The 17,733-nt window shown below is 42.8% G+C and overlaps 1 protein-coding gene across 1 annotated transcript in view; it reads left to right on the top strand.

The window, feature by feature from the left end:
• Nucleotides 1-17,733, top strand: part of Adcy10 (adenylate cyclase 10) — a 95,414-nt gene that overhangs the window by 13,255 nt on the left and 64,426 nt on the right. The window contains exons 2-5 of the mRNA XM_028864382.2: nt 13,417-13,622; nt 14,243-14,347; nt 16,720-16,758; nt 16,950-17,093. Of these exons, the coding sequence (XP_028720215.1) occupies nt 13,475-13,622; nt 14,243-14,347; nt 16,720-16,758; nt 16,950-17,093 (436 nt within the window). The 5' untranslated portion in view covers nt 13,417-13,474. The remainder of the gene's footprint in view (nt 1-13,416; nt 13,623-14,242; nt 14,348-16,719; nt 16,759-16,949; nt 17,094-17,733) is intronic.

The following is a 17,733-nucleotide window of genomic DNA, read 5'->3' as shown; positions in this document are numbered from 1 at the left end:
AGCTAAACAGAGTTGGAGACCTGAAGAGCATTTTGACATCAGACCTGGAGATGCAGAGTTTTGTTTGCCCAGCTGGTTTTCGGTCTTGCTTTGGTCCAGTATTTCCTCACTGTGCTCCATTTCCCTATGTTTTGGAATAGTAATGCATATCCTGTGTCGTTATATGTTGGAAGTATGTGATCTGCTTTCTTATTTTAATTTTATAGGTGATTACAGTTAAGAGATTGCATGAATGTAAGAAGAGACTTTGGACTTTAAAACATTGTCAAGACTATGAGGACTTTTGAGACTGATCTAAATGCATTTTGCTTTATGATATTGTTATAAGCTTATGGGGGCCAGGGAGTGGAATGTGGTAGTTTGAATGTAATTGTCCCCCATAAGCTCATAGGGAGTGGCACTCTTAGGAGGTGTGGCTTTGTTGGAGTGGGTATGGCCTTGTTGGAGGAAATGTGTCACTATGGGGGCAGGCTTTGAGGTTTCCCATGTTCAGGAACTGCCCAGTGTCTCAGTCGACTTCCTGTTGCTATAAGATGTAGGACTCTCAGCTACTACTCCAGCACCATGTCTGCCTGCATGCTGCCATGCTCCCTACCATGATGATAATGGACTAAAGCTCTGAAATTATGAGCCCCCTCAATTAGATGTTTCCTTTATAAGAGTTGCCATGGTCATGGTGTCTCTTCACAGCAATAGAAACTCTAAGACTCCATAGTACAATCATCCCCACTCCACATCAGCCAAAAGAGAAATGACCTGTCTCAATATGTGTTGAGGTACACACTAATAAATACCTTATTGTTTAGATCAACTTTAAAAACAGGGAGAGTTGGCTTAGAGGTTATAAGCACTTATTACTCTTACAGAGGTCCTGGGTTTGATTCCCAGCACCCACATGGTGGCTCACCACTGTCCCAAGGGACATGAGACCCTGTCAAAATAATTTTTTTAAAGCTCTCAAGGGGCCAGACAGATGGCTTAGCAGTTAAGAGCCTATGCTGCTCTTTTAGAGAACTGGTATTTGATCCTCAGTACCCACGTGACAACTCATAACCATCTGTAACTCCAGTACCAGGGGATCTACTACCTTCTTCTGACCTCCCTGGGCACCAGGCATGCATGTTGGGCACATACATAAGTGCAGACAAAATACTCAAACATATAATAAAATAAATACTTAACAAGGGAAAGGGAAGTTAGCAGGCTAGTGAGACAGCTTTGCAGGTAAAGGCTCTTATCAGCGAGACTTATGAGTTCCATTCCTGGAGCCAACACAGCTAGTCCTAGGGAACTGACTCCTGAAAACTGTCTTCTGACCTCCACGTTCTTCCCAAATCGATCATGTAGGCATTCACAACCATCCCTTTCAATAAAAAGTCTTTTTTTAAAAAAGAAAGAAAAGGAATTTAGGAGGTGCTCATCTGTAGTTTTTTCCGCCCCTTTATTATTCTCTGCTAGTTGAGATTACCGATACTATTTGTCACTTCTTAGATTTGTGAATGTACATTGTCTGGGCTGACTAGTTAACTGATGCATTTATAAGAGTGGATACTTGATCTCCTTTTTATTATTTTTTCCTTAGCAATATTTGCTAAAGTTGGGTTTGTTTGCTTTCTTGCTTGCTTGTTTTTGAAACATGGTCTCGTGTAGCTCAGACTAGCTTTGAACTTGCAGTGTAGCTGAAGTTTGCCTTGATACTTCCGATCCTCCTGTGTCTGTCTCCCAAATGCTGGAATGATAGGCAAATACCACATGAAGGCCTTCTCGAGAGTTTATCTCAAGGTTCTGGCAGAGGAGTGTGGCTACTCTTATACCCTTGACTGAAGACTGATGGTCCTCTTCTACCAACTGTTGTACCCAGAATCACCCAAAGACCACCAAGAGATCAAATATGATGCAAAAGTAAAGAATCTTTTACTGTTGTGAGTTAACTCGGGCCTCTCCATCCATCTGATGCAGCAGCAGAGCAGGGGAGACCCTGAGTAGCAATGGGGAAGAATTTTTATAGGGGGTAAAGCAAGTGTGTGTGTGGGGGGGGGGGTTGGGGTCTACAGACTACATAGAAACAGACTCAGGATTATTTGTGTAAGTGGCAATCATGTTAGTAACTTTTAATTGGCTAGGGTTAATTGGGGCTTACAGTTTTCCACTTTTGGGCAGGCCTGGACAAGTCCCAGGCTTTGTCCTTGAGCTGCTGTGGAGGCTGGCTGGCCTAGCATGTACTGACTGTAGGGGCTGGCTCAGTGGCCCAGGCTTGGTGTTGTTGTGCCCAGATCGCGACCCCCAGAGAGACCACCAAAGACAAGCATGCCAGAATGCAAAAGCAAGGTTTAATTCTGGATATCCAAAAGCAATACAAGCCTAGGCAGGGACTTCGTCCAATACATCCAACGCAGTGGAAGCTGGAGGAAGCGCCCACCTGTCTGCAAGCTCAGTTTTTAAAGGGAAAAGTCACAAGGTTACATCATTTAGGGGTGCTAGTACGGGTACAACTCTGATTGGCTCGCTTCTAGGGACTTCTAGAAATTACTTCTAAGGGAGTGGTTGCCCGCCACCATTTCTCATTGGCTGCCCTCAAGTGGGGGCATTTCTGTGGCCAGTTACCCTGGAAACCAGGGAGAGGACATTCCATAGTCTGGCAGGCATTACCTCGTGACTATCTTGTGACTCTGAACTTCTACACTTCCTGGTTTCTGGAATCTGAACTGACTGGTCTCAGTAACTTCTGGCCTGTTCCAGTAACTTATGGCCTGTAGCTAAAAAGAGCAGTCTTAGGCCTTTACAGTCTTAGGCCTTTAGTTTTGGGGTGAGAGCATTTTGGTCTTATTTTGGTTCCACAGTGTGTCCTATCTCCCTGTCCCCGCTAGCTGGGGCATCAGTGATTAATTGTCTTTTGTTCATGGCCCTCTCAGAAACTGCTTGCTCAGTCTCAGGAAAGTGAAATTGAGGCCTGATCGCTGAGAGAAGACTGAGCAGCCTGTTATGGTGTCTGCTCGGTCCTTTTACAACCTAACCTGGAGCTTTGGAAGGGACTTGAGCTGGGCAGTGAGGGAGGAGACACCCGCCTAGCCAATCAGATCAGCCCAAGTAATCCCGGTACTCAACAGCTGTCACAGGTAATCATTTTCATGTCCCCTGACTCAGGTCCGAAGGAAACTCCATTTTCCCAAACTCCAAAAGACAGCCCTGGACTATAGGAGGATTTCTAGTGGTTAGATAGAACTTGTTAAGCCCATTCCCCACTGCCAAAAGAAGTCATTGCCCTTATCACTGACAGAAGGGACAAATGGTTGTCTGTGGTGCCTATTAGCATAACAACGTGAACACTGACCTCCAGACTCCCTCAGTATCTCAAGTACCAGTTACACTTTTCAAAGTCCATGCTAACATCCTAGCCCTTCTCACTTCCTCCCCTACCCTAAACTTCTCCAGCTCATAGGCTTCCTCTCCGAAGCTACTCATTTTCTTTATAATCCTGCAATTTTCAATAATCTCTCTTTGTCTTCCACTGTCTCGGTTCCCCCTCTCTTTGAACTCCCATGCTTCTCTCTCTCTCTCTCTCTCTCTCTCTCTCTCTCTCTCTCTCTCTCTCTCTCTCTCACACACACACACACACACACACACACACACACACACACACACACGGGCGGGCCATGTTCAATCTACCTTTTTTCTCTTCCTGTTCTGGACTCTTCCAGATGCCTCTGGCTGTTCTCTCTGCATATCTACAATAAGGACTTTCCACTTAATCAAATAATGGAGCAGTCACATCTCAGTTTATATACCTTGAGGTCTTCTTAGCTCTAGCACCTTCCCTAAGTCACTGTTCTATTTGTTTTATTATATATATATATATATTATATATAGAGAGAGAGATACAGAGAGAGAGAGAGAGAGAGAGAGAGAGAGAGAGAGAGAGAGAGAGAGAGAGAGAAAGAGTTTTATTTTTAAAGCACCTCTATTATCTGTCATGGAAATATTCATTTTAGAAGTCTCTATACATTTTAAAGTTTGTTTGTCAAATAGGATAATGTTTTCTCACTTCTTAAAAAATATTAAGAAACATATGTGATTGCTCTACTTTTCTGGTAGGGCAGTTTCTGGTTGAAATTACCACCCAGTTCATTCCTGCTGACCAGGAACCAACCCAAAAAAAAGCAGTTCTGTTTCCTAGTCTGTCCTGTGCCACCTATTCCAGGAATGAGGCTTCTTCTGAAGACTCTGAGAGGCCAGCACTGCCCAGACCAGCAGAGGGGATTTCCTTTTCCTTTTTGTATTTCTTTCTTCTTTTTGTTTTGTTTTTCTTTGAGTTTGTGAGTTTTTGTGTTTTGGGGTTTTATTGTTGTTATTTGTTTTTCTTTGATTGAAATAGACCCCCCAAAAAAAAACACACATAATATATTCTAGTTATGGTTTCCCCTCCCCCCACTCCTCCCACTTCCTGGCATACCTGCCTCCCCTCCCATCCTGATCCACCCCCTTTCTGTCTCTCCTTAGAAAAGAAACTGGCATCTAAAACAAAAACAAACGAATTGGAAAAGGACAAAACAAACAGAAGGAACAAATAAAACAGAAAAGAGCCCAAGAAAAAGCACAAGAAATAGATATAGATGAAAAGACATATTTAGGAATCCCATTAAAAACACAAAACCAGAAGCCATAATATATATGCAATTTCTGTAGGACAGAAAAAAAATATAATATATGTAATAAAATGTATATTGTAGTATATATTTCATATATAAATATTAGTACATGTTATATATAAAATGTAATATATAATAAAATATAATAGCTAGGTGGTAGTGGCATACACCTTTGATCCTAGCAGAGGCTGGTGGATCTCTGAGTACATGGCCAGCCTGGTCTATAGAGTAAGTTCCAGGACAGGCAGACTACACAGAGAAATTCTATCTTGGAAAACCAAATAAAAGAATAAATAGAATAAAATAAGAGTAAAAATAAAAATAAGAAATTTAAATTAAAACAAAACAAAATAAAAACCCTGACATGGCATTATGAGACAAGGAACCTCCAAAGATACTCTTGATTTCATTTTCTGTTGCCCATCTACTGCTGGGCATGTGGACTAACCTACTATTTCCATAGTGGTTATATATAAATGTGCACTGCCACCAGCAGTGGATGAGTGTTCCCCTTACTCCATATCCTCACTAGCATGAGCTGTCATTTATTTCATTGATCTTGGCCCTTCTGACTGGTGTAAGATGAAATCTCAATGTAGTTTTGATTTGCATTTCCCTGATGGCTAAGGATTTCTTTAGGTGCTTCTCAGCCATTTGAGTTTCCTTTTTTGAGAATTTAGTTTAGATCTGTAGCCCATTTTTTTTAATTGGGTTGTTTTCTTGATATCCAAATTTTTTTTTTAAAAAAAAATTGTATATTTTGGATATTAGCTCTTTATTGAATGTGTAGTCAGTAAAATCTTTTCCCATTCTGTAGGCTGCTACTTTGTGCAAATAATGCTGTCCTTCGACATGCAGAACCTTTTCAGTTTCATGAGGTCCTATTTATTATTGATTTTAGTGTCTGTGTTAACAGTGTTCTGTTTAAAAAGTCTTTTCCTGTGCCAATGAGTTCAAGGCTATTCCCTAGTTTCTCTTCTATCAGATTGAGTGTATCTGGTCTTACGTTGATTCTTTGACACATCTGGAGTTGTGTTTTGTGCATGGTGAGAAGTATGGATCTGTTTACATTCTTCTACATGTCAACATCCAGTTTGACCAGTTCCATTTGTTGAAGATGCTGTCTTTTTTCTAGTGTGTATTTCTGGCTTTTTAATAAAAAACTCAGGTGCCTATAGGTATGTGGGTTTTTTTTTTTTTTTTTTTTTTTTTTTTTTTTTTTTGGTTTTTTGAGACAGGGTTTCTCTGTGCAGCTTTGCGCCTTTCCTGGGACTCACTTGGTAGCCCAGGCTGGCCTCGAACTCACAGAGATCCGCCTGGCTCTGCCTCCCGAGTGCTGGGACTAAAGGCGTGCGCCACCACCGCCCAGCGGTTTGTTTTTTTTTCAAAACAGGGTTTCTCTGTGTAGCTTTGTGCCTGTCCTGGAACTCACTCTTTAGCTCAGGCTGCCCTCAAATTCACAGAGATCTGCTGCTCTGCCTCCCGAGTGCTGGGATTAAAGGTGTGCTCCACCACCGCCCACCAGGTATGTGGATTTTTGTCTGGGTCTTCAGTTTGATGCTATTGATCAAGGTGTCTGTTTTTGTGCCAGTACCATGCTGTTTTTATTACTATAGCTCTGTAGTATAATTGTTTGGGGATGGGGGGACCTCTAGCAGTTCTTTTATTATTCAGGATTGTTTTAGCTATTCTGTTTGCTTTTGTTATTGTTTTGTTGTAGTTTTGTGTGTGTGTGTGTATGTGTGTTTCCATATGAAGCTGAAAATTATCCTTTCATGATCTGTGAAGAATTGTGTTGGAATTTTGATGGCATTGAATTTATTGATTGTTTTTATGAGAATGGCCATTTTACTACTGATTCATGAGCATGAGAGATCTTTTCATCTCTGATATCTTCTTCAGTGTCTTTAAGTTTTTATTATGCAAGTCTATCACTTGCTTGAATAGTGTTACCCCAAGATATTTTATTTTTCTTGAGACTATTGTGAAGGGTGTTGTTGCCCTGATTTCTTTCTCAGTCCATTTCTCATTTGTATATAGGAAGGCTAACCGATTTTTGTAAATTAATTTTATATCCTGTTTTGTACTTTGCTGAAACAGTTTATCAGCTGTAGGAGTCCCCTGGTAAAATTTTTAGGTCACTTCTGTATAATCTCGTGTCATTTGCAAATAACAATACTTTGACTTCTTCTTTTCCAATTTGTATCCCCTTGATCTCCTTCATTTATTTTATTGCTCTAGCTAAGACTTCAAGTACTATATTGAATAGTTGTGGAGAGAGTGAACAACCTTGTCCTGTTCCTGATTTTAGTAGAATTGCTTTGAGTCTCTCCATTTAAGTTGATATTGGCTATGGGCTTGTTATAAATTGCCTTTACTATGTTGAGGTATGTCTCTTGTATCACTAATCTCTCTAGGACCTTGATCATGAAGGGGTGTTGGATTTTGCCAAAGGCCTTTTCTGCATCTAATGAATTGATTATGCAGTTTTTGTCTTTCAGGTTGTTTATATGATGGATTACATTTATCAATTTATATATATTGAGTCATCCCTGCATCTTTGGGATGAAGCCTACTTCATCATGGTGAATGATCTTTTTGATGTGTTCTTGGATTCAGTTTGCAAGTATTTTATTGAGAATATTTGCATCTGTATTCATAAGGGAATTTGGTCTGTAATTCTCCTTCTTTGTTGGGTCTTTATGTGGTTTAGGTATCAGTGTGGCCTCATAAAAAATTGGGCAATATTCCTTGTTTCTATTTTGTATAATAATTTGAGGAGTATTGGTATTAACTCTTCCCTTGAAGTCTGGTAGACTTCTTTGCTAAAACCATCTAGCCCTGGGCTTTTTTCAGTTGGTAGACTTGATTACTGATTCTATTTCACTAGGGGTTATAAGATCTGTTTAAACTGGTTATCTGGCCTTAATTTAATTTTGATAGTTGGCATATATTGAGAAATGTATTCATTTCTTTCAGGTTTTCAAAGATTTTGGTGGAGTACAGGTTTTTAAAGTATGTCCTTGTGATTCTCTGGATTTCCCCAGTGTCTGTTGTTATGTTCCCCTTTTCATCTCTAATTTTGTTAATGTGGATCTTCTTTCTCTACCTTTTAGTTAATTTGGCTAAGGGTTTCTCAGTCTTACTGATTTTCTCAAAGAATCTGTTCTTTGTTTTATTGATTCTTTGTATTATTTGTTTGTTTCTATTTTATTGACTTAAGCCCTGAGTTTGATTGTTTCTTGCTGTCTACTCCTTTTTGTTCTAGATCTTTCAGGTGTGCTACTAAATTACTAGTACAAGAATGCCTCAGTTTCTTTATGTAGACACTTAGTGCTATGACCTTGCTTCTTAGAACCACCCTTACTGTGTTCTGTAAGTTTGGGTACCTTGTGTTTTCATTTTCATTCAATTTTATAAGGTTTTCTATTTCTGTCTTGACCCATTTTTCATTCAGTAGTGAACTGTTCAGTTTCTATGAATTTGTAAGCTTTCTGTTGTTTCTGTTGATGTCCAGCTTTAATTTGTGGTAGTCAGATAGGATGTAGGGGGCTACTGAAATTTTCTTGTATTTATTGAGACTTTTTTGGTGTTTGAGTATGTAGTCAATTTTGGAGAAAGTTTCATGAGATGCTGAGAAGGAGGTATATTCTTTTGTGTTTGGATAAAATAATAACTTGGATGTATAACTGTTAGGCCATTTGGTTTATGATGACAGTTAGCTCCAGTATTTCTGTTCAGTTTTTGTCTGGATGATCCGTCTATTTGCAAGATAGGGTATTGAAGTCACCCACTATCAGTATTTAAGGGTCAATATGTGATCTAGGCTGTAGTAGTATTTCTTTTGTGAACTTGGGTGCCCTTGTGTTTGGTGCATAGATGTTAGGAATTGCAACGTTCTATTGGTGGATTTTTCCTTTGATGAGTATGTAGTATCCTTTCCTATTTCTTCTGACTAGTTTTGGTTTGAAATCTATTTTGTCAGATATTGAAATGGCTACATGAGCTTGTTACTTAGGTATGTTTACTTGGATTCTTTTTTTCCATCCTTTTACCCTGAGGTGATTTCTATCCCAATGTTAAGGTGTTTCTTTTTTCCTTTTTTTGGGGGGGGGAGGGAGGAGTGTGGGGAGGTTCAAGACAGGGTCTCTCTGTGTAGTCCTGGGTGTTCTGGAACTCTTTCTGTAGACCAGAATGACCTTGAACTCACAGAGATCTGCTTACCTCTGCTTCCCAGGTGCTGGGATTTAAGGGGTGTACCACCACTGCCTGGTAAGGTGTGTTTCTCAAATGCAGTAGAAGGATGGATCCTGTTTTCACATCCATTCTGTTGGTCTATGTCTTTTTATTGGGGAACTAAGATCATTGATGCTTGGGGATCTCAATGAGCAGTATTTGTTGATTTGTTGATTCTTGTTATTTTGTTCTCATGGGGGGGCCACCCTTTGGTTTGCTGGTGCAGAATTTTTATTCCTTGTGTTTTCTTGGGTGTGATTAGCTTCTTCAGGTTGAAATTTTCCTTCTAGTGTCTTCTGAAGGCTGAATTTGTGGATAGATACTACTTAAATTTAGTTTTATTGTGGAATGTGTTTCTTTTTCCATCTATGGTTGTGGTGGTATTTGTGTTCCCCAAAATATTGTGTATCCTAATAAACTTACCTGGAGTCAGAGACAGAACAGCCACACTATTAAACATAAAGGATAGGCAGTGGTAGCACACGCCTTTAATCCTAGCATTCTAGAGGCAGAAATCCATGTGTTAAGGATACAGCTAAGCATGGTGACTCACGCACACCTTTAATCCCAGGGAGTGAGGCAGAAAACAGAAAGGTATATAAGGCGTGAAGATCAGGAACTAAAAGCATTTGGCCTGGTTAAGCATTTGGCTGGTTAAGCTTTCAGGCTTTGGAGCAGCACAGTTCAGCTGAGAGCCATTCTGGATGAGGACTCAGAGGTATCCAGTCTGAGGAAATAGGATCAGCTGAGAAACTAGCAAGGTGAGGTTGGCTGTGGCTTGTTTTGCTTCTCTGACCTTCCAGCATTCACTCCAATACCTGGCTCCAGGTTTGTTTCTGTTAATAAGACCTTCTAAGATTCCTGCTACATATGGTGACTGAAAGTTTTGCTGAGTAGTCTGGGCTGGCATCTTGGATCTCTTAGAGTCTCAACACATCTGTCCAGGCCCTTCTGGCTTTTAGAGCATCGATTAATCATTAGACCAACCAGTGTTATTCTAAAAGTTTTATGTGTTTATATGTTACCTGGTCTTTCTTCCTTGAAGCCTTTAATATCTTTGTTCTGTTCATGTAATATTTTGATTATTATGTGCCAAGTAGAATATCTTTTGTGGTCCAGTCTATTTGGTGTTCTGTATGCTTCTTGTACCTTGATAGGCACCTCCTTCTTTAGGTTAGGGAATTTTTCTTCTATTATTTCGTTGAAAATATTTTCTGTGCCTTTGACCTCGGTTTCTTCTCCTTCCTCTATTCCAGTTATTCAAAGGTTTGGCCTTTTCACAGTGCTGCAGATTCCCTGGATATTTTGTGCCTAGAGTTTGTTAGAGTTAACATTTTCTTTGAATGAGGTATCCATTCCTTCTATCTTGTATTCAGTGCCTGAGATTCTCTATTCCATCTATTGTATTCAGTTAGTGAGGCCTGTAGCATAAATCTTAAATGGTCTTATTAATAATAATTAAGAAAACCCAACTCAGTGCTCAATTGGGGTGAATTCTGAAAGATCAGAGAAGCAGAACAAGCTACAGCTAACCTCACCTCGACAACTTCTCAGCCGATCCTGTTTCCTCAAACTGGAAGCCTCTGAGTCCTCATCTGAATGGATCTCAGCTGAACTGCTGCTAAAAAGCCTAAAAACTTAAAAGCCTCTAGTTCCTAGTCCTCACGCCTTATATACCTTTCTGCTTCCTACCATCACTTCCTGGGATTAAAGATGTGTGCTATCATACCTGGTTGTTTCTAGTATGGCCTTGAATTCACAGAGATCCGGATGGATCTCTGCCTCCCGAGTAATAGGATTAAAGGTGTGTGTGCCACCATTTTCTGACCTCTATGTCTATCTAGTGGCTGTTCTGTTTTCTGACCCCAGATAAGTTTATTAGGGTGCACAATATATTGGGGGACTCATTATTACTATAGAGGCCTTCCTGTTCAAGTTTCTTTTCCCAGATTTCTCTCAGTTTGGATTTTCTTTATTGATTCTGTTTCCACTTTCAGGTCTTGAACTCTTTATTCATTTCCTTCTACTGCTTGTTTATGTTTTCACAGACTTATTTCATGGATTTATTTATTTCCTCTTTAAGGACCTCTATCATATTCATAAAGACTGTTTTAAGGCCTTTTTCTCATGCTTTTTGCTATGTTGGAATATTCAAGGCCTCTGTGGTAGGGCTGCTCAGTTCTAGAGGAGACATATTGTCCTAACTGTTACTGTGTTTTGGGGCTGGTGTCTAGGCATCTGAGACTGGGAAGATTGTAATTCTAGGTGCTGATATCTGGTCTGGTCTTTTTTGGGTAGGTGTTTTGTCCCTTGGTTTCTGTTTCCTTCTCTGGTTCTTCGGAGAGTGTGGTAGATGTGTATTGCCTGGTAGAAAAGTCTTCTGGGGTCCTGATAGGTGTAGTCACTGGGGGTCCCTGGTACATTGTGTTTCTAGGTATTGGGAGCCGTTACTTAGGAATGGGGATGGGCTAGAATGGCTGAGAGTCCACAGAAAGGAGGGAAACAGAGTGTTCTAGGAGGATCTGCTTAGTCACCTAGGAATGGGGGCAGAGTGAGGAGAGGCCACAGCAGGTGGTCTGTTGAAGAGCTGATGATGAGACTGGGGAATTGGATTTGGAGAAAAGGGGGGAATGTGAAGGTCTGAAACGTGCCTACCTGCTTCATTGACCTGCCTGCTTCTCTGGCAGGCTTCACCTGAGAGTTCCTAGGGAATCAATCCTGCCGGAGATGGGGCCTGGGGTAGGGGATGAGTTGGGAGAAGGAAGGTTACAGGAGAAAATCCATGTGATCCACTGGAGATGGGGGCAGAGAGGGAAGGGAGACCAAAGCAGGTGGTCTAGTGCCCAGGGGGAGGGGCAGGGGTGAGACTGAGGTCTTAGATTTGGAGGAGAGGAGCGAGAGGTGCAGATTCGAAGTTAGCCTACCTGCTTCCCTGCCCTGTGTGGCAGATGGGTTCCCAAGGGGTTCTTGCTGGAGATGGGGACTGTGTTTGCTTGTTTGTTTTGAGACAGAGTCTCACTCTGTAGCCCAGGCTGTCGGGAAACTCATGATGATCCTTCTGCTTCAGTCACTACTAGTCCAAGTGCTGGGATGACAGGCACAGTCCACCACACTCAGCCAGAGATTTTTTTCTCTTAACCTCACTTGAGTTTGAGCATTTGATGTCCACACCTAAAGGAAAGTCTTAGTCAATACTAACTTTCTTAGAGCCAACTAGCAGTAAAAGGGAATGTCGACATGTCCCCCCATTTACAGGCTCAAGGCCTTCAGTCTTCCAACTGTCACTTGCGTGCCCACACCCACCCTTCTGAGTTCTCCCACTCTCCGTTTACCATACCTTAATTCACTTCACCTCTTGCCTATAGATAATAACCTAATCCCACAGGTAAGGATGCATCCACAAAAACTCACACCCGTGTTGAATTTTTATAGAGGAGAAAAGGTAACAGGTCAAAAGAGGGTGAAGGATAAGGAGACAAAGGGAAATGGAGTCTGCCTAGACTAACAGTGCTACTGTCCCCCCACACACACACTGTTGTCAAATATTATTTAACTGGGCAAAGATGAGTTACATTTGTTTATCCTGCAGAATGTTCCTTTAACTGTGTAAAGATGTGTGTTACTTTTGTGTTTGCTGCATCTGTTTAACTATGTAAAGATGTGTTGCATTTGTTTCACCTTGTCTGCCTAAGGCACATGATTGGTCTAACAAAGAGACGAACGGTCAATAGCTAGGCAGGAGAAAGGATAGGCGGGGCTGGCCGGCAGAGAGATTAAATAGGAGGAGAAGCTCTAGACTGGAAAAGGAAGAACAAGAGAAAAAGGAGGAGAGAACGAGGGACATGCCCGGGGCAAGAAGCCAGGCAGCCAGCCAGACAGACAGACAGACATAGAGAAGCAGCGAAAGTAAGATAAACAGATGAGAGGTAATAAACCCCGAGGCAAAGGGTAGATAAAGAGAAACAAACGGGTTAATTTAAGTTAAAAGAGCTAGCCAGAAATGTGCCTAAGCTAGGCAAGCATTCAAAACTGAGAAGTCTCTGGGTCATGATTTGGGAGCTGGTTGGTGCCCGCCCCCCAAAAAAGGAAAGAAAAAGCCTGGTACACGTACACCAGTGGAGCTTACCCCTTCATGGAACTGGATGGGCTCATTGCTGCCCTCTAGAGTGCGCTCGTTTTTGTAATAGCTGTTCAGGGTTGGGCTGGAAGTCTAGTCTGTGGTGGTTTTCCTTCTGTATAAAAAAGTGATCCTCCAGGCAGAGGCAAGCGGATCTCTACAAGTTCGAGACCAGCCTGGTCTTCACAGTGAGACGCTGGCCAGTGAGGTCCATGTAGTGAGTCTCCCAAAAAGAAAAGGGTGGGGAAGAGAGAGAGAAGTGATCCTTTGGGGAGTGTCCCCGCCTCTGGCATTGCCGTGACTCAGTCATTTAAGGAAACCATCCACAGCGTGGAACAAAAGCCACCGGAGAGGAAGAAATAGGAAAGAGAACGAAGTGCACATTAGATTTCCTCCTCCTCCAACTTTTGTTTCTAGAAGACTTACCTGGGGACAGCTTCCCGGCGCTGAAAAATCCTGACCATTATCCCCGAACATGAATGCTCGAAGGGCAGAGTTACAAGACCGGGCCATCGTCAAAATAGCAGCTCACCTACCGGACCTCATTGTCTATGGAGATTTCTCTCCAGAGCGGCCGTCAGTGAAATGTTTTGATGGAGTTCTGATGTTTGTTGATATTTCAGGTAAGTGCAAAAGGGATGCTCGCATCAGAAGTCACATGCATGTTGTGATTGCAGTGGGGACACCATTTTCAAACCCCTAGGCTGTTACAGCAGCTAGTCTCACTGTGCACTATGGGAAAGAGGATGACCCCTGACCCCAGGTGTCTCTCATCTTCCCTTCCTCCAGCTTTCAGTCACAGGCATGTCTTTAAGACATTCAAGTTCCCCATCTGGGACTTCTGACTCCAGAGTCCCTGCCGCAACTCCACAGCCTCGTGTCCCCCGAGTCCCACACACATCCGTGACAAACTGACAAATTCAGGAAATGATCTACTATGTTTCACATCCTCATACTAAAACATGGCTCTTCAGAATCTGAAAAATGTGTGGCGTCTAAACCATGGAACAAAATCTTGTATTTCCAACAAGATGCCATTATCACTCTTGTACAATAGGAACCTAGAAAGAAAAGATGACTTCTCCTGATCGCAAGCCTATTGAGTGCAGCATGGCTAATGCCTGACCAGACACACAAAGGTCATCTGAAGCGCAGCCCACTTGTAGTGGGGCCCCTTTCAGGCCAGTGGAGCCCTCTGCTGGCTCTGCTTGACTCCCAGGAAGCCAACTGCAGTTTCTTACAGGTTTTACTGCAATGACTGAGAAGTTCAGCACAGCCATGTACATGGACCGAGGGGCCGAGCAGCTGGTGGAGATCCTCAACTACTACATAAGTGCAATAGTGGAGAGTAAGTGTTCTCGCGGGCTTCGCTGGGGAGTATTGCAAATTGTTGCTTTGCCGGTATTTGAATCGTAGAGCACAGTGACTTAGAGTTCTGCATATTTGTGTCCAGGAAATATATATGCCATCCTCCTGGTCAGTGGTGTTTTGTCTTGTCTTGTCAACTTGATACAAGCTGGAGACAACAGGGGAGAAGTAACTTCGATTGAGAAAATGCCTCCCTCAGATTGGTCTGTTGACGAGTCTGTGGGACATTTTCTTGATTGATCATCGATGTGGGAGTTCCCTGCCCACTGTGGGTGCTGCTGCCCCTGAGCAGGTGGTCTTGGGTTGCATTAAAAAAAAAGGCAATCTGGGTGAGCCATGGGAACAAGCCAATAAGCAGGCCTCCTCCAAGGTCTCCATTTCAATTCCTGCCTCCATGTTCCTGCTTGAGCTCTTGCCCTGACTTTCCTTCGTGATGAACTATAAGGTAGAAACTAAAATAAACCCTTTCCTCCCGCAGGCCTTTTGGTCAGGGTGTTTATCACAGCAGGAAGAGACAAACCAGGGCAGTCATCAGTACCTTTAATATGCTATAATACAACTAAATGAATGCAATCAGTCTCACTGATAAGACTACATGAGAGAAAGTATGTTTTATGTTAAAGACCCGAGTCTATAGCCAAGGCTGGCCTGGGACTTTTTGTATAGATAAGACCTTGAACTCAAGGCAGTCAATCCTCTTGCCTCAGCCTCCCAATACTGAGATTATAGGAATGAGCCACTATATCTAGGCTAATGTTCTTTTTAAAAGTTATTATTTTGTGTTTGGATGCTGTGTCTGCATCTGTGAGCCATATGCATGCCTGGTACCTGCAGAGGCCTAAAGATGGTGTCAGATTCCCTGGAACTAGAGTTACAGATGCTTGTGAGCTTCCATGTGGGAATCAAACCTGGTCTCTGAAAAAGCAGCCAGAGCTCTTAATCACAGACATCTCTATAGCCTCAGGCTAATGCTCCCTAAAAGTAGAAACAAAACCTGTAACTCTAAGACTTAGGAAACCGAGGTGGAAGGAACATAAGTGTGAGGCTACCTGAGAAAATAGTGATTTCCAGCTAGTCTGTTATGAGACTTGCCTCAAAACCCCAAAACTTACTGGTAGAGTGCTTTCCCAGCATGAACACATGCTTGAGGCCCTGAGTTAAGCAAAACACACACACACACACACACGTGGGGTGGGGGAGGAGAGAGAGGAGATCAGGTGGTGGCTCACATCTGTAATCCTAGCACTTGGGAGGCCGAGTCTGGAGAATGGTTATGTGTACCAATCCAGTCTAGGTTACAAAGTAAGGTTTAGGAGAGCCTGTGTTGCACAGTGAGACCCAATCACAAATAAAATGAAGGACTGGGGAGGGCTTAGCTGTTAAAAGTGCTTGCTGCTCTTATAGAAGATTCAATTCCCAGCACCCACATTGGGCAGCTCACAACCGCTCATAACTCCAATTCCAGGGGATCCAGTGATTTCTGCAGGCCTCTGTAGGTACTCACATGAATGCACACACACACACACACACACACACACACACACACAACACACACACACACCCCAAATTTCGAAAGAACTTTGAAAACAAAATTCGAAAACAAATCACAGAAAGGGCATCTAATTTGTCTTTGCATCCCACTTGACACAGCAGGCACTCAGAATTTTGTGGGATATTGTTCAAACTAAGATCTGTGCAGGGGCAGGTGTGTGAGTGTGTGTGTGGGGGGGGTCTTTAAAGCCTATCTTGCCTTACATGCCCTGTGTTCCTCCCCAATACTAAGACCAAACCAGCAAACACAAATCTCCACTTACATTCATAGTCTAAATTGCTAAAACAAACGGCAACCAATAGAGTCAATTCCTTACTCTCCTGTTCTCGTGAGGACCAGCGTGTGCTCCCGTAGAGGCTGGCCGGCAGTTGTCTTCTACACTGGGAGGAGGGCAAGTATTCTTAGGTCTTGTGGGAAGCTCTGCCCTCCTGTTCCTGGTTTTGGTTTTCTAGAGCACAGACACAGGTTGGTTGCGGGGCTCACTGTCCTGCAGCTGAGGAGGCAGGCCTGCATGGAAGTCGTGAGACGTTGTGTTTGACAGAAGTGTATTCTCTGAACTGCTTCTCACTACCCTGTTTCTACTTCTCTTCGGTCTATCTATCTAGCTGCCTCTGAGGCAGGGTCTAAGGTCTAGCTATGTCGCCCCATCTGAGCTCAAACTCACCGTATCCTTCTGCCTCAGCCTCCCAAGTGCTAGGACGACAGGCATGTGCAACCATGCTCATAAAACCACTTCTACTTCACTAACGAATAATACTAAAGAATCAGTTTGACGTTTCCTTCTGTCTTTTCTTTTTTAGAAGTGCTGATTTTCGGAGGAGACATCCTAAAATTTGCAGGTATGGGAGCCGACTGAGACGGGAAGGGTAAGAAGGAAGAAGTGAGGTGCCTGCCCTGTTAAAAAGGAAGGTACCTCAGGGAGCCATGGCCAGGGAATGGGTTGAAAAATGTTTGAAGCTTGTGTAATGTTCATGCAAAACGCACTGACCTCCAGGGTAGGACTATAGCCCCTAGAGTGTCTCTCTCCAAGGTGACGCACTGCTGGCCCTGTGGAAAGTGGAACGGAAGCAGCTGAAAAACATCATCACAGTGGTGATAAAGTGCAGCCTGGAGATCCATGGCTTGTTCGAGGCCAAGGAGGTTGAAGAAGGCCTGGATATCCGGGTCAAGATAGGTAAGTACCTGGAACCGGGTGTGTGGAGACCCACAAAGGTTTCCTAGTGAGATCTGAGCTTGCTTTACCCAGCAGGGCTGTATTAGAAGATTGCTTGACCATGTGCATGGTTACCAGGTGATGGAAGGGTCTACACCTGGCTGAGCTAGGGGGCAGTCTTTGCTCTACCCCTTGACAGGCCTATAAATAGCCCTTTAGAAGAGGCAGAAGGGGCCGGTGAATAGGGATTCAGGCCCTCACGAGCTATCCTGTGTTTCTAGCTCTCTCTCCCCTCTATATTTCTATCTAAATATTTCTCACTTCTCCCTCCTCAAGACTACCCTGGGGTAAACATGGGAGCAGGTCTCCCACACGGGTGTATGCTTGTAATCCCAACTCTCAGGAGGCTGAGATGCTCCTGATGCTACAGCAGTTGAAATCTGGTTTCTCATTCCTAGAACATGCTAGCTTGGTCCTACCATCATGCTTTGAAGTTGTTATCAGGCTGACCAGAATGCAAATTTTTGCTCACTCACTAACCATTTAAGAGAATTTGAGATGATCATGATATCTATATAGTAGGGTCTTATAAGAGTAAAGTAGACTAGAGGTGGTGGCACACGCCTATAGTCTTACCACTCAAGACATACAGGAAACGATT

Source organism: Peromyscus leucopus, chromosome 15 (genome assembly GCF_004664715.2).
Source record: "Peromyscus leucopus breed LL Stock chromosome 15, UCI_PerLeu_2.1, whole genome shotgun sequence".
In the NCBI taxonomy this organism is placed as follows: Eukaryota; Metazoa; Chordata; class Mammalia; order Rodentia; family Cricetidae; genus Peromyscus; species Peromyscus leucopus.
This window is presented reverse-complemented; position numbering and strand designations above follow the sequence as displayed.